The sequence below is a fragment of the Anopheles merus genome, chromosome 3L (assembly GCF_017562075.2).
Source record: "Anopheles merus strain MAF chromosome 3L, AmerM5.1, whole genome shotgun sequence".
Taxonomy (NCBI): domain Eukaryota; kingdom Metazoa; phylum Arthropoda; class Insecta; order Diptera; family Culicidae; genus Anopheles; species Anopheles merus.
In genome coordinates, this window is record NC_054085.1 from 32,199,986 (window position 1) to 32,221,173 (window position 21,188).

Consider the following 21,188-nt stretch of genomic DNA (forward strand, 5'->3'; position numbering starts at 1 on the left):
GCGCCTGCGCCTGCCCAAAACACAAATGACCTCGCAACGAAACGACAGCTCGGTTGTCAAACGGTCAGGCAGTTGTGAAGAAAATTTTGCCCGAGAGAAAGCAACCAACGTCCACCAAAACGATTCTGTCCTGTGGCGGGGTGTGGAAAATTGCTTGTTTTTCCTCCCACCAGCCCACATTGCTGCTCATTTGCGGTTGAGACGGGCAGCGCTTTTTAGCAAGTTACTCCGTGGAAAAAGATGGCAATCGAAGCAACAATCGTCCAAGTGCACCGTTCCATCGCTTTGGCCAGTGTTTAATTGATCTATTGCGAGGGCATACACATACATACGCACGTACGTGAACACACAAATCGAGTTTTCCGTTTTCCACGGGTGTGTGCATAATTACCAGCCCCTATCTCGCTCGGTTCCCTTCCAATTCCCCCCACTCCCGGTGGAGGTATGTGCTAACGTGTGTGTGTGTGTGTTTGTGTGAGAGTAGTGCGCGGTGTAAATGCATAGTTGTGTGAAGCCGTGCGCAACGTTGTTGCAAACATAGGTTTTCTTCGCATCGCTTCGATTCGCCTCTTTTCACCACCCCATTTAACAACATTCCCGAGTAGTAGAGGGTGGGTGGGTGGTTGAGAGGCGCTTGGTGCATTATAGTACACGCAGCAAAGCATCTCTCTATGGAACATGATGAACTCCATCAGCGGATCGGGTGCAGTGGCGGCGGCGGCGGCGGCAGGGCCGACCGCAGCTCCAACGGCAACGGCAGCACCACCGACGGCGGCGACGACTACAACGACGGCGGCGGCGGCGGCACCAACAACCGCTACGTCAGCGTCGGTCACCCCTTCGTCCGGCGGCGGACAGGGGGAGCTCTACTTCCGGCCGCTGCCCTACTTAAGCTTCAAGTGGATCAAGGCGGACGTGGGCAGCGCGCTCCGTAATGCGGACGATCTGGCCAACCTGTGGAACCACCTCATCCAGGACGAGGAGGTGACGACGGAGCGGGTGCAGACGGCCGTGAACGGGCTGGGCGAGCTGGTCTACCTGCGCCCGGACGGTCGCTACTACTGCGGCAACGTGGCCATACTGTGCGACTGCTGCAAGGGCGTGTGCTCGGCCGTGTCCAAGTGCATCTGTCCGACCTGCGAAGAGCTGGGCGTGCAGGAGGGTGCCGGCGGCGGTAGTGATCCGTCGTCCGGCGCAGCCGCCGGCAGCAACGGAGCGAACGGCCGTAAAGCGCAGACACAGAACCACACACAGTCGTCGCCGGCCGATCAACCCGCCAGCGCTGCCGCCGCCGCCGGTGACAGTTCCGCCAGCTCCGTCCTGCTCGACTCGTGGCTGTGGAGCCCTGTGCCTGGTGAGTGTCGCGGTACCTTTGTGTTGGTGCGGAAAGGTCACTGCCACACACTGCACATGCAACTGCGCAACCAATTCCCCCCTTTTACATGGTTTTCTTTGTTTCCCTTTTTTGCAGGCACGGAGGATAAGAAGGAATGCATCAAGAAGCTGATCGGCGAACAAAGGGAAATATGCTTGCAGGCGGCCGGCAACTGCCTGTCCGCGAACCGCACCCGCCAGCTGCTGTTCGTGTACCGGCGCTACTTTATTGCACTGCAGGAGATGGGCATGCATCGCGAGACGGAGGAAAAGCAGCACGCGACCGAGCTGGCGACGAGCGAGTGCGATGCGGCAAAGCTGAGCGTACGTGTGCCATCGCCATAGCCTGCTGCCGTTTTAAAGGAAAACTTTAATAATGTTGCTCTTTTTTTTCTCTCTCTCAACAGAAAAACTCCAGCTTGGATCGTACTGCCGGCACGGCCAAAGACTCCGACAAGGCAACGTTCGGGCTGGCCCGTGTGGGGACGCGGGCGGCGCTCAATTTCTCCTTTGCCTTTCTGCGCCGCGCCTGGCGCTCGGGCGAAGACGTCGAGCTGTGCAGCGAGCTGCTGTCGGAGGCGCTGGAAGCGCTGCAATCCCTCCCGGAAGCGTCCCTCTTCGACACGTCCCAAATGTCGACGCTCTGGATCGAGGTGGTGGAAAAGTCGATCAAGTTCCTGCGCCAGGTCGTGCTGGGCGATGTGATGGGCGGCCGGTGTCTCGTGCCGAAGGCGGACCGGCACATTGCACTCAATCTGCTGCTCGAGCTGGGCGCCCAGAAGGGCACGCTCGGAGGTTCGCTCGAGGGCGTCTCGCTGCTCCTGACCCTCCACGAAAAGGACCACCAGTCGGACGACAATCGCAGTCCGGCGCAGAACTCGGGCGCCCCGCTAGTGCCGCTCCTGCACCGATACGAGCAGATCGAAAGCTTCGGCTCGTTTGCCACCTCCGATTCGTTCCACTTCGGGCCGACCGAATCGTTCCTGCGCTTTCTCGCCCTGCCCGACAACGAGACGACCTGCGTCGATCTCAAGCTGGCCGCTGTCATCATCATCAGCCATCTGGACCGGCTGGCAAAACCGCACCTGCCCGCCGGCAACTGCTCGACCAAGGGTGCGAGCAAGTACGCCAATGCGCCGAAAATATTCACCCTCGGCTGGAGTGCCTGTGCGCCGGAGCTGTACGGTTTTACCGCGACCGAAGCGATACGGACGGGGTGTGCGGATTTCGACGCGATGGTAACGTCGGTGACGGCCCCGGGGAGTATCGATGGGGCGATGCCCCGCTACTCGACCGCCACCATTGATCTGCTGCTCGATCAGGTGCGCCAGATTGTGTGTGCGGAAAACTGTGTGTACATTCTGACCGACAGTGGCACGGTGCTGTATCTGTCGCATGCAATCTCCATGACGGAGGACAACTATCCGGCGCAGGTGAAGGGGCTGGAGTGTACGATCGTTCAGCTGGCGGCGCATTGCGAAGGACGGCACGTGCTCGCGCTGGCAAGCAGCGGGGATGTGTACTCGTGGGGCAGCGGCGACGGCGGTCGGCTCGGACATGGTGACACGAGCGCGAAAGAGCTACCGACGCGCATAGCGGCACTGGCCGACCGGCAGGTGACGGGCGTGTTCTGTGGCTCCTCGTACAGTGCGGCGATTACGGCCAGCGGAGAGCTGTACACGTGGGGCCGTGGCACGTACGGTCGGCTTGGTCACGGCAACTCGGAGGACAAGTACGTGCCCACGCTCGTGACGGCGCTAAAGGCGCACCGGGTCGTACACGTGGCGCTCGGGTGTGGCGATGCGCACTCGCTGTGCGTGACGGAGGCAGGGCTCGCGTTTGCCTGGGGCGACGGTGATTTTGGCAAGCTGGGCAACGAATCGTGCGTCGGCACTTCCGTCCCGGTGCAGGTCGATCTGCCGCAGGCGTCGTGCGTCGTGAAGGTGTTCAGTGGCTCGCAGTTTAGTGTGGCGCTGACGCGCGAAGGAACGGTGTACACGTGGGGCAAGGGACACGGTGGTCGGCTCGGGCACGGCAATTCGGAGCATTCACCCGTCCCGAAGATGGTGCAAGCACTGGAAGGCAAGAAGATCGTCGACCTCGCGGTAGGACTGGCGCACTGCCTTGCTCTCACCGCGTCCGGCGAGCTGTACGGCTGGGGACGCAACGATTTCCAGCAAATCTGCCCGGAGTGTGTGACACGGGATCCGATTATAACGGCGCCGATTTTAACGACACCACCGACGCTTCGTGTCGCGGGGATGGCGGCTGGAGTAGCGCAGAGCCTGTTCTGGTGTCACTCTTCGTCGCACGGCATTCCGGCCAAAATTCCGTTCGTGGTGGACCTGAGCGAACACACGTTCCGGCTGCTCGATCAGCTGCTGTGCATGGTAAGCGTGACTTCCTCGTCCGATGCGTCCCGTCACCCGCCCAGCCAGGAGGCGGAATGTATTGCGGTGGCTACGCTGAACCTGCTGCGCCTGCAGCTGCACGCCATGATCGTGAACAACGTCCATCCGCGCCAGGTCGGCTTGGTGGAGGGATCGCGCCTGCTCGCGAGTCTGAAAACGCGCATCCTCAGCCTGGCCGGAGGGCCTGTCGTGCTGAAAACGATGCAGGAAGCCGCCCAGTGGACGCTACAGGTTGGCTGGAGTATTATACTGCCGACTGCATCGGAACGAGCCCAAACTTTAACGTCCCTGCTGCCGGCTGGACACGACGGCGGTGCGACCATCGGGTCAGCCGCTCAAACCAGTGCTGGACATCGGTTCATGACCGATCTGCTCGTTGGTTCACTGATGGCCGAGGGGGGTCTGCAGACGGCCCTCAATCAAGCGATCAATCACCACCAGCATCAGAACCCCTTCCAGGCCCAGGAACCACACGGAGCTGGGAGTGGAACGCATCTCTCGCTGCTGCATCTGCTTAAGCAGCTGTTACGGAACAACTCCAGCCTAACGCAGGCACGGCTCGGGCAGCTCATGCTCGGACCGTACCTCAAACCGGACGATGGCTTCTCCGCACCCGAGCCGACCTCCCCGAGCCTGGATCTGCTGCACAAATTCCAGCGGCTGCTCCTTTCGCACCTGTACGCGTCCAAAGCGGACGACCTGAGCGGTGCGGAAGCGCTGCTCTACACCTACATCCAGCAGCTGGTCGGTCCGTGCGTGAACACACTCGCCAAGGCGTACGAAACGATCCTCCAGGGCAAGGACGGCGTGACCGAGATCCTGCGCAACGACATCTCCGATGCGCTGCTGTACGAGCTGCTGATCGGGCTGGTGGTCATCCAGCAGGACAAACCATTCCTGCTGGCCAACTTCGACTGGAACCGGCACCTGATACCGCTGCTGAACGCGCTGGACGGATTCAACCGGCTCACGCAGGAGGGCGAACTGCAGGACACGGACGACATGGGGTGGCCGGGAATTGTGAGCCGCGGCGCGTCGAAAGCGATGCCGGTGCAGGAGGAACCGGTGCTGATCCGGCGCAGCGACATCGACAATCACGTGCGCGACGGCGGCTGCTGGGTCATCATCAACGGGAACGTGTACGACGTGAAGGACTACACGCCGGACAATGCGCTCACGCAGGAGCTGCTGCAGGCGCACGCCGGCAAGGACATTTCGCTTGAGATCGGCAATCCGCAGCACCGGACGGCGTTCGAGTTCATTACCTCCTACCTGCGGGTGGGCCGGTACGCGGTTAGTGAAATGTACGACAGCACCGCGAACCCGCGGCCGCTCGTGACGCTCACGCACTTCCATTCGGAATGCCTGCTGGCGTATCTGCTCGGACAGCGGGCCAGTATACTGCAGGTCGGGTCGCCCCTGCAGCCGGCCGAGCTGCAGTGTCGCAATCTGCTGAACTCGCACGTGCTAAGCGGCGGGCTGCAGGTGCTGCAACCATCGAACCCGTTCGACGAGGAAAAGGGCGAAGCGCGCAGCAGTGGCTCAACGGCCGGCAGCACGCCGACGGACGCGTCCGCTCAGCTGCCGATCGTCGGGGGCGACGGTGTGCCAATGATGGGCAGCTGGCCGATGGTGCTGATTACGCAGCGGGTGGACACACTGCTGGCAAACCTGGGCGAGGGCAAGATCACCGATCCGCTGGTCGCGTCGTGGATTGGCCTCTGCGAGCGGTACTGCAAGGAGCATCATCTCATCTGGCACCAAGAGTTCCCACCGGAGCATCCGGTGATCGAGCTGGAACGGTTGCTGATGGCGGTGCTGATACGGCACCAGGCGCTGGGGCCGCTCGCGCTCGCCGTCATCGATCGGGAGCTGAGTGGGTCGGGCGCGAAACCACCGCCCCCGATCGTTACCATCATACGCACGGTGCACCAGACGAAGTGGGCAATCGTGAAGATGCGCCAGCAGCTGAACCGCAGCTACAAGGAGGTTTGCGCGCCGATGATCGACAAGTGCCGCTTCCTGCTGTACGAAATCCGGCCTTCGGTGAGCCTCGAGCAGCACGGGCTGGAGCGGCTACACATACTGCACCGGCCGCCACGCTTTAAAGCGCTCGTGCGGCGCATCATTGCGGAGATGCGGGCGGCCAAGCGGCAGCTGAAGCTGGCCTGCGCCAAACCGGAGGACATTGTGAACGCTACCATCCAAAGCCAGCTCAGCAGCGGCAAGATCCAGTCGTACGAGAATCTGAGCGGCTGTGGCATCAACAAACAGCAGCAGCAGCAGCAACATCTCGTGTCCGTCGCCGGTGTGGCACTTTCCACCGAAAATCTAGTCAACGAAAGTCTCATCAAGGTGGCCAGCCTGGAGAGTCTCAGCACGTCCGGCCACGTGCATCGGCGCGCGTCCGTTGATCGATCCGCCTCACCGGTCATCCTGCACCGTAGCAACAGCCCGGCACTGTCCAAGTTAGCCTCGTCCAATGAAAATCTGCTCGATGCGGACGGGCCGCAGCCAGGGGACGGTACCAACACCAACACGGTCGGCGGTGGTGGAGGTGTCGCGGTGGACGTGACGGGCACACTGGAACCCGGCGACAATGCAACGGTGGAAGGGAACGAGAAGAAAATTACCTTTACCAACGATGAGCAGATTAAAACGCCCACAAACGAAATGATCGAATTTCACGGCACGGCGGGAGGGAAGGCGACCAAAACGGCGTTCCCGCAGGATGGGGACGATTTCCTGAACAACGTGATCGCAAACCTGAGCGACAAGTGTCTGCTCGAGTCGTACCCGGTGGAGTTTAAAACCGGCATCAGCCAGCAGGTGGTCGATTTCATCCTGCACGACCAGTGCGACGTGGAAACGCTGCGCCGCGCCATGTACTGCCAGATCCAGCGCTACCAGCTGCGCAAGCAGGGGCTGGAGATGTTCCACGAGCTGTTGCGCATCGCTGGGCTGTTCGATGCGGTGCAGTACAATCTGTTTAACGGATTTCTCGGTCTGCATTTGGGGCACGGTTGTGTGCGAAACCAAGCGATGGGTAGCAATGGGGAAAGTGTGCCTCATGTGCAGCAGCAACAGCGCGAGTCGGAGCACGTGCTGGACAATTTGAACATGATCACGGCGTACCAGAAGGCGGACATACTGATCGCGCATGCCAAGATCGTTGAGTGGGCGGTGCTGGAGCTGCAGAAGTACGTGAATCAGGATAAAATTAATGGCCGCCATCGGACGCATGGTGAGAAGGATAATTCGAACCTGGGCACGTACGTGTTTCTGAAGAAGCTGCCCCGGGCTCGGTTTTTGCTGAGCATTTTTGGCATCCTGTCGCGCACGTACGAAGCGAACGAGCTGAGTCTGCTAATTAATGCGGGCATACTGGGAAGCATTATGGGGCTGCTGCGACAAACGGGCGCTGATATGCCGACCAGCAAAAACACCTCCGACACGTCGGTCATTTACGAGGATGTTGTGACAAATGTTAGTACAATACCACAGCTACCAAATAGAAGAAAAAGCATATTCATTTTTTTATCCTCTCTCTCGTTTTATAGTTGAAATCTTCAAAGGAAGGGCTTTCCGGACCGGAACTTTCCAAATTCATGAAGGTGGGAACAAGGATTGCACGCGGCGCAGACTGGAAGTGGGGCGAGCAGGACGGCCCCGGCGGTGAGGGGCGTATTATCAGCGAAATTGGAGAAGATGGGTAGGTTAATGAGAATTTGGCAAAAAGAACTTACTGGGTTTCGTATCATATTAGGGAATAGTTCAATCACTTTGGGGAATGTTGCAAATCGGTAGGGGAATATTGCAAGCATGCTGTGGAAGTTTGCAATCATATAGGGGAGCGTTGCAATCGACTAGGTGAATTTTGCAAGCATACTGTGGCAACCCTGTGTATAACTCACGTTGCACGCAGGTCTTAAAATTGCATGCAAAAGCACTGAAAATCTTGCCCCGATTAAGAAATAGAGCGCGATAAAATTAAAATGGTTTTAAATTTTAATGATTTAACGTTGTTAATTACGTTTTAAATAATCCGTGCTCCAATCCTGACGATTTTTTACTCTTTTCGCATGCAATTTTAAGACTCGCGTGCAACCTGGGTTATAAGTTCTTTTTACCGAGAATTTTGCTATACATTTCGCTTTAAAAACCAAATTAACTTTACCCCCATTACTTCCAGCTGGGTGCGCGTAGAGTGGGACAATGGATCCACCAACTCGTACCGGATGGGCAAGGAGGGCAAGTACGATCTCCGGCTGGCGGACAGTGCACTGAAGGCGCTCTCCCCCGACAAGGACAGCGAGCGGGAAGACTTCATCGATCACGCACTGAGCCACGAATCGCACCCGACCAAGCTGCTGCGCAACGTGTGCATCAAAACGCTCCAGATGCTGTTCGCGTCGGTCGGGCTGCACGCGGAAAGGATGGAGCAGAACGCGCTCCGCACGGTCGCCTCGCTGTTCCGCATGATGCTGCAGCCGAACGATTTCAATCGCACCGGTACTACCAACGGACCGCCCGCACCGGGCACCAGCTGTTACAGTTTCGGGCTCGAGCAGTGGACCGTGCTTGGGTTTTTGCGTGCAATATCGTTTACGCCGGCGCTGTCGCGCCAGCTGACCACGCCGCTGTGGATAGAGCTTGCGTTTAAGATACTGAACGCACCGATCGCGAGCAAGAAGGACGTGTACAAGAAGCTGCACTGTCTGCGGCTGCTGCAGTCGACGCTGGTAAACTGGACGCAGGCGGAGAAGCATCGCGTCGACAGCATCATCAGCCAGCTGTTCGATGTGCTGGGACGGATTTCGCTTACCTGCCCGAACGATTCGTCCCTGCTGGCCAGTGCGGTCGATGCCAAGTCTCGCGTCCTGTACAGCGCCTCACACAGTGGCACTGTCGCGGAGGAGCTGGTCGTTTTGATCCGCCGGCTGCACACGCTCCCACTGTGGAACGAAAGCATCAACTCGTTCATACAGCAGAAACTGTGCCTGACGGCGGACATATTCCTCGAGAACGATTTGGACGGCATTGGGGAGGGTGAGAAGCGTGCGATCATGGGTACGCTCGGCACGATCGGAGGCTGCGACTCGCGGCCACGCATCGGGCTGAACATTACGCTCGACGGCGTGCGGGGCACGATCTCGCGCATGACCAAGAAGGGAAAGGTGGTGATGAATGTGCACGGTGCGGCGGAGACGAAAAAGATTCCCATCTTCAAGGTGGCCGAGTGTGCGGACGTGGGAGCGTTCAGCCTGTCCAAGGTGACCATCAGCGAGATGCTGCTCAACTCGTGGTCGGTGATGTTTTACGGCATTGGGCAGCTTGTTCCGCTGGGCGGAGGCGGTGGTGGTGGTGGTGGTGATGGGTGTGCCAATGCAGCGCTGCTCCAAAGCCAGCAGATCAACTTTGCCACGCTGAAGGCGACGAAGGTGCTGTTCCGCAACCAGAGCCTACTGCGGCGCATTCTGCGCCAACGATCGCCGGGACTGACGAAGAGTGCCTCGCGGGACAGCGTTTCGTCCGATCGCGACGGGGACAGTCCGGAGCCGGATGAGGGGAAAACACGCTCGGAATCGAACACATCCGACGAGTCGCAAGCGTTCTACACGGCAGAGCTGTTGATACAAACCATCCTGCTGCGCGCTACGCAACCAAGCCCACTAAAAGCGTGCTACACGTACCAGGAGATGGAGCTGGCGGCGCTAAACATCTCGCAAATGCTGGCCAGCCATATTCACTACTCGTCGGGGGATGGTGCCGGGGGCCAGATGGCGTCCAGTGGATGTAACAAACGCCCGATGGCGCTCGGTCAGCCCACCATGATACACGGTGTGCCGGTGTACAATAACGAGTCGGCATCACTTGGCGGCGATGGTCAAGCGGTGCAAGCGATGGGATCGCTGGACAGCAACGCTACAAGCACACGCAGTGGTCGGACGCGCACATCGAACGCGTTCATTGCGCCGACGCCCCTGGTGGCGCAAATCATGGAGATGGGCTTTACCCGCAAATCGGTCGAGCTGGCGTACAAGAGCTTGATGCAGCAGAACGAAAACGCTAACCCGACGGCGGAACAGATCATACAGTGGATACTGGAGCATCCGGAGCTGACCGCCAGCCTGGGGCTCGGCAGCGGCGGCAAGCAGGGCGATGGCGAGCAGCACGATCACGATCTGCGCGGCCACAGCGACACGGAAAGCGTCAGCTCGGACACGATGGACGGTGCCTCGTCGCAGCACGACTATCAGCAGCAGCACCCGCATCACGGCGGTGGCCCAGGCACGCTGTACAAAGCGCGCGAAGACTTCAAATCGGCCGACCAGTACGCGATGTACGTGCGGGGCATCATCTGCCCGGGCATGCTGGTGCGCTGCTGCCAGGAGTTCGAGGAGATACGCAAGGGTGACATCGGCACGGTGGAGAAGGTGGAGCCGGAAGGGCTGCACGATCTGAACGTGCGCGTCGACTGGCAGATGCACGATCGACCGTACTGGATGTGCTTCGTGCATCTGGAGATGCTCGAGCCGCCGACGATATCGTCCGATCCGGGCGGTTGCGGTGGCATCATGGTTGGGTCGCAGGTTCGTCTGCTGCGTGCGCACGTTTCGCGCCACCGGTTCCCGTCGCTGTCAGCACCGCGCGGCACAACGGGCGTGGTAAGCTCGCTGACCGGCAGCGAAGCGATAGTGGAATTCCCCCAGCAAACGCTGTGGAAGGGTAGCATCAGCGAGCTGGAGCTGATATCGAACCCCACGACGTATGGGACGGCGGGAGCCGGTGCGCTCTCCGCCAACGGTGCCGCCGGTGGCGGAGTGTTTGACATCATCGACGATTGGTCGCGCTGCATCCGTTCGCTGTCGGTTTCATCCAACGAGGCGTCCGCCAAGTATCTGCTGGACCGCAGCACCAACAACTACTGGCAGAGCGCTAGCACGGCGGTGCAGGGCAAGCACTGGATACGGCTCGAGATGCACGACCAGGTGCTGGTGCAGTCGCTGTCGATCATCGTCGATCCGGACGATTTCTCGCACATGCCATCGCTGGTGGTGATGCGCGTCGGCGACGACAGCTTCTCCATGACCGATCTGCGCTGGGTGTCGATCAATCCGACCACCGTGACGATGCCGCTGCTCACCGACTGCAAGCAGTACTACCGCTGGATCGAGATACGCATCAAGCAGTGCCGCAACAATGGCATCCAGTGCCGGGTGCATGGGCTGTCGATTGTCGGCAAGCGGCGCCAGACGGACGTCGACATGATGCTGCAGAGTGCGGGCTTCCTGGCGTCGGAGAATGAAACGATCGCCGAACCGAGCTACTCGACCTCGTCGAACTACGCGGACGAGCCGGCCTCGCTGAACGACGAGGTGTCGTCGAAGGTGCTGGTGTGGGGGCTGAACGATAAGGAGCAGCTCGGTGGACTGAAGGGCTCAAAGGTGAAGCTACCGACGTACTCGTCCGTGCTGAGCCAGCTGAAACCGATCCACATTGCGGGCGGATCAAAGTCGCTGTTCATCGTGTCGCAGGACGGAAAGCTGTATGCTTGTGGCGAGGGTACGAATGGGCGGCTGGGTCTGGGGCATAACAACAATGTTCCGACGCCCAAGCAAGTGCCGATACTGAGCCAGTACGTGGTGAAGAAGGTGGCCGTCCATTCGGGTGGCAAACACGCGATGGCACTTACTCTGGACGGGAAGGTGTTTTCGTGGGGCGAAGGCGAGGACGGCAAGCTGGGACACGGCAATCGGTTGACGCTGGAAAAGCCGAAGCTGATTGAAACGCTGCGCACGAAGCGCATTCGGGATATTGCGTGCGGATCGAGCCACAGTGCCGCCATCACCAGCTCGGGCGAGCTGTACACGTGGGGCCTGGGCGAGTATGGACGGCTCGGGCACGGCGATAACTGTACGCAGCTGAAGCCGAAGCTGGTGACTGCGCTGCAGGACCACCGTGTGGTGCAGGTGGCGTGCGGAAGCCGAGACGCGCAGACGCTCTGCCTGACGGAGGATGGGTTGGTGTTTTCCTGGGGCGATGGAGACTTTGGCAAGCTGGGAAGGGGCGGCTCCGAGGGCTGCTCCGTTCCGCACCAGGTCGACCGGCTGAACGGGGTTGGCGTGATGCAGATCGAGTGCGGGGCACAGTTCAGTCTGGCGCTTACGAAAGCCGGGGAGGTGTGGACGTGGGGCAAAGGCGATTACTATCGGCTGGGCCATGGCACAGATCAGCACGTGCGCAAACCGACCCCAATTCAAGGGCTGCGTGGCAAGAAAGTCATCCACGTGGCCGTCGGTGCGCTGCACTGTCTCGCCGTAACGGACAGCGGGCAGGTGTACGCGTGGGGCGACAATGATCACGGCCAGCAGGGATCAGGGAACACGATCGTCAACAAGAAGCCGAGCCTCGTGCTCGGGCTGGATGGAATCTTCGTGAATCGGGTAGCGTGCGGCAGCTCACACTCGGTCGCCTGGAGTCTGCCCCAGAATCAGACGGAAAAGGACAAGAAGGAACCGGTTCCGTTTGCCGTGGCGAAGGATCCGCTCGGCAGCCACAGCTTGGGTATTTACGCATCCGATACGGAGGCAACGACCTCGTCTCCGCTGCCCGTGCCGAGTGGTAGCAAGCAGCAGCGACCATCGCTTTCGGAGATTGTGCTCTCGCTTGAGACGGCCAGCGCAAGACAGGCGGCCCTGTCGCACATTATCAACGCGATGAGCATTCTGCATGCCCGGTCGTGCATTATAGCGGCCCTTACCTGTCACTCGCAGGTGAGCGCCACGGACAAGATGGCTACGTACGGGCATGGTGGTGGCGATACGATGGTGCGTGCCGTTTCGCCCATATCGGAAGGGGACGAAACGGGCGCGAAGGCGACGGTCGCGGAGAGTACGCTGGCGCAGCAGAACGAAACGATCGCGCACGGTGGAGGGGAAGGTCCGGCCGATATCGCGGGGCTGAATGCCGTAACGGTAAGCAGGGAGGGACGAAGTGCCGGTGAGCTCGGATCGATTAATTTTACATTTTTGACCTCTTTGTAGACGAACGAATTTCTTGACGGCGATATACCGATCATCTCCGGCATGAATAACACGCTCGGGGCGTACCGCAGTTTGACCGGATCGCTCTCGCTGTCCGCCTCGATATCAAGTTGCAATGCAACGCAGCGCCAGTCGAAGATGTCGGCCAGTGCCATGTCCGTTATGGCGGCCACAATGACGCATCACGATGAGGTACGTTATTTCGGAGGCTTTGCTTTGAAAGATATGGAATGATTTTAATTTTAAACTCTTTCGCAGATTATGAACGAAGCGAACGCTAGCAATCTGGACGACTTCACTGCGTTGCTGGGCGAACCGGAAGCAAAGCATTTGATCGAGCTGCTCAAGTTGAGCGTGTTTGGGCGAACCGGTGCCGCCAGCACGTCGGAAACGATCGCGAGCACGCTAATTGCGCTGGCCAAGTCGAACACAACCATCGCGAACATGCTGATCGAAACGTGCATCACGGAGCTGGAGGATCTGTGCACCTCGCGCCACTCGCTGGGCAAGCTGCCGAAGCCGGTGGTGCAGGAGACGAGCCATCCCTACATTGACGATATCATACTTGTTGGTAAGCTAGAGAGATACCATTAGAAACTAAAATATTTCACGAGATTGAAGTCGTGACTCTAAATTAATAGAGGTAGGGAGTCCATTCTAACTTAATCTCAGATTAACAGAGGTTAACGAATCTCCAACGATCCTTGAAAATTGGTGAAACTCGAATGTAGTGATGGGTAAAGTTGGCAAAAACCGGATTAGACTGCGATCCGATTCAGATAAATTCGGAATCGACTCCGGAAGGAATGTCCGCTCTGCGTTATCAGGTGCCGTCCTGGGTCGATCGGAGTCGTCGAGTCATCCGTAGTCTGTCGGAGTCGTTCGGAGTCGTAGGTGCGCTCCAGAGAGCACATCACTACTCTAATGTAGCAATTGTGTAAATCCTTTACATCATATTACAGTTAAAGAATATGTTAATTTTCAATGTTAATATGTGTTTTCTTATTGGAAGAATAATTTTTCAGCTTTATAGCTCATTTAGTATTAAATTAGAGCATTAAAACGCTTTAATTTGAAGATTCACAACTCTTTCATGAATTTTTGAATATACGTAAATGTAGCAAAATCATAAATCAATTATGCATAACGCTGTAGATTCATGATTTTCCTCACATTTGCAATGAATCTTTCACAAAAACGCATTTATTCGAATATATTCAAAAGATCCTTTCACCATAATACTAACTTAGCTACCCTTCTCTCCACACAACAGGACACGTGAAAATTCCCGGTGCCGAATCGCTTCGCATCGAGTTTGACAGCCAGTGCTCTACGGAGCGCCGTAACGATCCGCTAATAATTATCGATGGATCGGGTAACGTGATTGCGACACGGTCCGGCCGCGAGTACGCACAGTGGGCACAGGAAATTCGCATCCCGGGCGATCAAATGCGCTGGAAGTTTACCAGCGACAACTCCGTCAATGGTTGGGGCTGGCGGTTCTACGTGCACGGCATCATGCCGGAGTCTTACCTGCAAGAGCTCGGCTCAGACCGCACCGTACTGTCGCAACCCTCGATTGCGCTCGTCATGGCACTGCTAGACTCGCTTCCCGTGCCCACCTCGAACGCGAGCATTCTCGTACGGCTCACGTCGGCCCTGTCGCAGTGCGCTCAGCTCAGCTCGCTGACGGTAGCGCAGCGTATCTGGTCGTTGAAGAAGATGCACCAGCTGCTATGCAGCAACAGTGCCGCCCTGGCGAAGGACGGCTCCCGGCCAATGGATGCTGCCGTGACGGAGATACTGACACCGCTCGTTCCTATCATACTGCGCCAGTACGAGTACGAAGAGCCGCAGGTGCGCAGTGGCATCCATCTGATGCATTCGGAGTACTTTAAAACGCTTGTTGCGCTGGCGTGCGATATGCACATGGATACGCTGCTACTGCCCGCGGCAGATCCGCACCGTTGGGCCTGGTTCCGGCGCTATTGTGCGGCGGTCCGCGTCGCCCAGGCACTCACCCGTCGTACGCATCTGCCATCCACGTTCTGTTTGGAGGTACGCAAGAAGCTTGCGGAAATAGCGTCTCCAGCGACGCCCGCCCACACGTCGGTCAGCGCGGGTGCTATCAGCCAAGCAAGCGGTGCTGGGGATGGTTATTCTTCGCTGATCCAGCACACCTCGAGCCATTCGAGCTTGCTCGGCCAGAGCCACCCGCTAGCGTTCGAGCTGACCAGCACGATCAGCAGTAGCAGCACCACCACTAGCAGCAGCAGCACCGGCACAACCACCATCACAGCGGGAAGCAGCGAATCGTTGCCCGTGAACCCGACCGGCAGCGAGGTGACGAAGTATCTGCACGAAGATCACGCCTACTTCACACCGCAGTACGACTCGCAGCTGCTGCAGTGGTTCAACCGGCGGCCCGAGGATTGGGCCTTCTCGTGGGGCGGTGCCAGCACAATCTTCGGCTGGGGTCACAACCATCGCGGCCAGCTCGGTGGGCTGGACGGAAGTCGCATTAAAAATCCAACCCCGTGCGAAGCGTTGAGCTTGCTGCGCCCGATACAGATTGCAGGCGGCGAACAGACACTGTACGCCGTCACGCCGGACGGGAAGCTGTACGCAACCGGGTACGGTGCGGGCGGTCGGCTGGGTGTCGGCGGAACGGATTCCGTCACAACGCCCACGCTCGTCGAATCGCTCCAGCATGTGATGATCAAGAAGGTGGCGGTCAATTCGGGCGGCAAGCACTGTCTGGCGCTGTCCTCCGACGGCGAGGTGTTCTCGTGGGGCGAAGGTGAAGATGGCAAGCTGGGGCACGGCAATCGGGACAGCTACGATCGGCCGAAGCTGATCGAATCGCTGTCCGGGATCGGCGTGGTGGACATTGCGTGCGGCAGTGCGCACTCCGCGTGCATCACCATACAGGGCCACGTGCTGACGTGGGGCAAGGGCCGGTACGGACGGCTGGGGCATGGTGATTCGGAGGACCAGCTGCAGCCGAAGCTGGTAGAAGCGCTGCTCGGGTACCGGGCGATCGACATCGCTTGCGGGTCGGGTGACGCCCAAACGCTCTGCATCACGGACGACGACAACGTGTGGAGCTGGGGCGACGGAGACTACGGCAAGCTGGGACGGGGCGGATCCGACGGCTGCAAGGTGCCGATGAAGATCGAAAGCCTGGCCGGGCTGGGCGTGACCAAGGTGGAGTGCGGCTCGCAGTTTTCGGTCGCGCTGACCCGCTCGGGCAGCGTGTACACCTGGGGCAAGGGCGACTACCATCGGCTGGGCCACGGCAACACGGACCACGTGCGGCGGCCGAAGAAGGTGGCCGCACTGCAGGGCAAGAAGATCATCTCGATCGCTACCGGATCGTTGCACTGCGTCGCCTGCAGCGACACGGGCGAAGTGTTCACCTGGGGTGACAACGACGAGGGCCAGCTGGGCGATGGGACGGTGTCGGCCATACAGCGGCCCCGGCTGGTGCAGTCGCTGCAGGGCAAGCACATCGTGAAGGTGATTTGCGGTTCCGCACACACGCTTGCCCTGTCGACGTACCAGCTGAGTGAAGCGGTTCGACCGCCGCCATCGCCCCCGCTGGAGTACGATCTCGTGCGCGACATTGCGCCGGAAGTGCTGCACGCTCGGCTGGTGCTGCTGCACCACTTCTCCGAGCTGCTGTGCCCGTGTCTGGCGATGCTGCCGATTGCGGGCCCGCTCTCGCTTGCCTCGCTGAAGGACGTGCTGGTGTACTCGATCAAGGAGACCGGCTTCCGGAAGGTGATCCAGACGACGATGGTGCGCGACAAACCGCACGGGCCCGTCATCGAGCTGAACCGCATCCAGGTGAAGCGGTCGCGCATGCGCTCCGGCAACGGGCTGGCCGGCGTGGACGGCATGAAGAGCGTTTTCGGCCAGATGGTGCAGAAGCTACCGCTGCTGACACAGGAAGCCCTGTCCATGCCGCATCGCGTTTGGAAGGTGAAGTTTGTGGGCGAAAGTGTGGACGATTGTGGCGGCGGTTTCAGCGAATCGATTGCGGAGATGTGCGACGAGCTGCAGAACGGTAGCGTGCCGTTGCTGATACAAACACCGAACGGGCGGGGTGAGGCAGGCGCCAACAGGGACTGCTTTTTGCTCGACCCAACGCTCACCTCCGTGCTGCACATGAACATGTTCCGGTTTTTGGGTGTGCTGATGGGGATAGCCGTGCGTACGGGATCGCCGTTGAGTTTGAAGTAAGTAAAGAAGCTTTTATTTTATAACTCTCAATAATGACGTCACTTTTGCCGCTTATTCAACCGTTTTGCAGTCTTGCGGAACCCGTGTGGCGTCAACTGTGCGGAGAAACGTTACGTCCAGCCGATCTAACCGAGGTAGATCGGGACTATATCACGGGACTGCTGTACATTCGCGACGTGGAAAGCGACCCGAAAGTGTTTGCCTCGATCGAGCTGCCCTTCTCAACGCCGTCTGCCAAAGGACACGAAGTTCCACTGTCTACTAAGTAAGTTTAGAGCTGCCATCATGCTTTACACATCTTACAATACGCCAACATCTCTCCTTCCCATCGCTAGATATACAAAAATAACGCCCGAAAATCGCAACGAGTACGTGAAGCTTGCCCTCAACTATCGCATCCACGAGTTCGACGAGCAGGTCAAAGCCGTCCGGGACGGCATGTCCAAGGTAATCCCAGTGCCGCTACTGTCGCTCTTTTCCGCCGCCGAGCTGCAGGCGATGGTCTGCGGTTCGCCCGACATTCCACTCTGCCTGCTGAAAACGGTCGCCACGTACAAGGGCGTCGAGTCGACCTCCCCGCTCGTGCAGTGGTTCTGGGAGGTGATGGAAGAGTTCACCAACCAGGAGCGATCGCTGTTTCTGCGCTTCGTCTGGGGCCGCACGCGCCTGCCCCGCACCATTGCCGATTTTCGTGGCCGCGACTTTGTGCTGCAGGTGCTGGACAAGTACAACCCGCCCGACCACTTCCTGCCCGAAAGCTATACCTGCTTTTTCCTGCTAAAAATGCCTCGCTACTCCTGCAAGGTACGACACCGGTGGGAAATAATGTGCTTGCGAGCGAATAGTAAACGCTTGATTTTCTCTTTTCAGGCTGTTTTGCAGGAGAAGCTCAAGTACGCGATTTACTTCTGCAAAAGCATCGATACGGACGAGTACGCGCGGGTCGCGATGGGCGATCCGACCGAAGCGACCGGCAGCGAGGACAACAGCGACATCGAGTCGGTACTGTTTTAACTTCCGCTCGGCGAGAAGAAGGAAATCGTACCCCCCAGCCCCCCACAAGTGCGTGCTGAACACGTGTCGGCCGACACAACCGTGCCTCACACATTCTCCTAGGAGCTTACTCGACTGATTAAATTGGACTGAGACGCAATCCGTGCATCACACGCGTGTGTTCATTCAGGAAACAAACACAAAAACCCGCAGCAGGAGGTAAATCATGATGATCTCCATTAGCAAGCTGGCTGTTACTTCATTAGCTTCTCGTTGCATCCTCTCCCTGTTTACATAAGGGGGACAACAATAGAGAGCGAGAATGTAAACGAGTACGTACGTATGTTCGCGCCCCTTCTACAAAATAAGAGTGCTCTCGTTTGAACATGCGGATCTAGCTTATGTGGAAAATTGATTTCGATTCCCTCTTCTCTATCTATCTCTTGTACTAGCCAGAGCAACCGCAATCCCTTTATTCCCCCTAACATTCCAGTAGCTGCTATCCACAGTGTGTTGGGCAATCAGAGCAAAAAAGAGTAACATTTCATTGGTGTAGACCGATTAAACTAGCACTTAAATAGTAGTCACACACACCCATACCCATACCCATATACAACAACGGTAGCACACTTTGTAGCGAAGGTGCGAATAGAGATTATATGTTTGTTATCGAAAGGATGCTCTATCAAGTCACGGCTATGTTTGTAAACGATGTGAGCGGAAGGATACTCCCTTTCTCCCTAGTCCATGTGCGAGTTGGTGGCCGAGAAGGAATGGTTAAGATTTGTTGAAGCAATAGAGAATTTAATAGTCGGAAAGGAGGTAAACCACACGGTGCATGCGCATTGTTTAGCAGCAGCAGCCTGTAGATTACGTGCAGCTGGTCGATCTCTCTTTTCGTATGTGTTGGTGCGTCTGTCACGCCTACTAAGATAATCAAAACTAACTGCAACCATTACTAACAGTGGAAGATTATTTCCAACGCAATTTAATGCCCAGCGTGCCCAACTACTAACAAGCAAAAAGAGCAAACGTTTGGTGAAGCACTGTTAATGTTTTGGTAGCGAAGTCTGGCTTTGAATATAGCACAGATACCGTAATCGCAATTGAACAGTTGCTTTGTGTGCTTATCACGCACCAACACTTTTGAATTCAATAATTCGATAATGAAAATTAGCTCGTACAAAGGAAGATACTGGGTTTTCCAAGAGTTCTCATGGTTGTGGGACACTCCTTTGACTCTTTCTTATTGGAAATGAACTTCATTGGTTGGAAATTGCACTCTATTTGACATTCCTATTGGATATGCCCAACAAGCGTGCTATAGAGTCCAATTACCATTACATGAAATTCATTTCACGCAAGCAGGAGTCAATAAAGTGTCCCACAGCTATGAGAACTCCAGGAAAACCCTATAAAGAAAAAAACGCTTTCTTTTGCACTGGAATTAGCCTACACAGATTGCAAAGTGCTAGATTTACTTGCGATTAAGGCTCATCAGTACTCATCAGTACTCAACTGCTATCAAACGTTTAGCGCGTACACGCCCCACGCTCCATGTTAATTGTAGGTTTTGCACTTTGCAAGTAAAGATAGCCGATAGACCGATATGCAACCAAAAAAAATGGAGCAGGAACTAAAACCCGAAGAATTATAAAAGCATACAAGCTAAACAACATTACAGACGATGGCAATTATTCATTAGCGTTCACAACAAAAAGGTAGTGTGTTAGCAGTAGCATATATTAGTAGCCATTCTGCGGTTGGGCTAAAAAGCGCGGGGGGGGGGAAAGGATTAAACATCACCCGCCAAGTGTAGTTCGCTAGACACCACCCTAGCTGTGCTTAGGACATTAGGAACGGGCCGCTAGTGGAAAACTAGTTAGCGGGCATGTGTGTATTAGCTGTTATAAACAGAAAGGCGACCTAAAAACAATGCACTAGCGTGCAATTTGCATCAGTATAAGTTAGGCCACTCTAACTGCTAAGAGTAATTTATTTTTATTTATTTATTTTCATTCGTTAGGCCCATTTCACTCATACTGCATTGCTTCGCCAGTGCATTACTGCGTTCGATAGGCAATGGTTTCACATTTCGGGGGATCTAGCTATAGCGGAGGGGTTGTTGTAGCACAACACACGTGTGAAATTCCATCCAACCAACAAACAAACAAACAAAAGAACGGATTAGTGTTAAACGGACGGATCCAAGAGGATGTTATTATTGACTGCACTCGCTTTACACACGCCTTGTATTTGTACGTTATTTCTACCAGAGACATATAATAATATGTAATGCAAGTGCAAAACTACCCGCGCCGTTCCCACAGCCCCCTGGGAGGTACCCCTCCTCCCGCTGGTCTCACTAATCCTACCATTTCCCGGGGCACAGCAGCACTACTGTGATTGATGTTTTACTTTACGTTTCATTTGCTTAATGTGTTGTGTGTATGTGTGTTGTTTGTCTGTGTTTTAACAACACTCAAACTCTATCCCTCTAACTCTTTCTCTCTATGTGTTTTTACTTCCGATCCTATCCTGCCGATATAAAGAAAAGTAAAGGGTAGTAATTGGAGAGATGGAGGTAATGTGTACTACCCGATTATACCATATTGTGGAAAATTAAGAAATGAAATCTCAAAATAAACAATCACTTCTAGAATATAGTTGTACCATTTGCGTACGCGTAAGAATAAAATTGAATATCAAAGTATTGGAATTCTATGTGTGTAATGAAAGAATGCTGTTTTTTTACAAATCTTAAAATTCATGTAAAATAATTTCATTTTTGAAAAAGTTTGATAATTGTATTCATGTTTACAACACTAGTTTCAAAGTATTAGCAACATTGTTCAACGTTTGCGAGATGTTTTTAAACAGCTGTGTTATATATTAACCCCATAATGCCGATTTGTGATTATCGATAAAATGATACTTTTGGGATTATTATTTTCAACAACTATTGTTTAAATTTCAAAGCTTTTTTTTGAATTTCAAGAACGTAATTCCCTTTAATTAAATTAGTTTGTTTTGGTAATTTATGTTTATTTTGTTTTAATACAAAATTGACCTAAACTTACAGACAAAACAACCGCGTGTTCAACCCCCTTATGCATTG

The 21,188-nt window shown here is 56.1% G+C and overlaps 1 protein-coding gene across 1 annotated transcript; it reads left to right on the forward strand.

The window, feature by feature from the left end:
- Positions 1-43: 43 nt before the first annotated feature.
- LOC121598630 (probable E3 ubiquitin-protein ligase HERC2) lies at positions 44-20,773 on the forward strand. The gene is made up of 11 exons (XM_041925747.1): positions 44-1,354; positions 1,472-1,698; positions 1,782-7,271; positions 7,346-7,497; positions 7,978-12,763; positions 12,833-13,024; positions 13,091-13,403; positions 14,106-17,073; positions 17,148-17,342; positions 17,413-17,881; positions 17,948-20,773. The coding sequence occupies exons 1-11, from the start codon at positions 679-681 to the stop codon at positions 18,089-18,091; spliced, it is 15,612 nt and encodes a 5,203-aa protein (XP_041781681.1). The 5' UTR covers positions 44-678; the 3' UTR covers positions 18,092-20,773.
- The last annotated feature ends 415 nt before the right edge of the window (positions 20,774-21,188 follow it).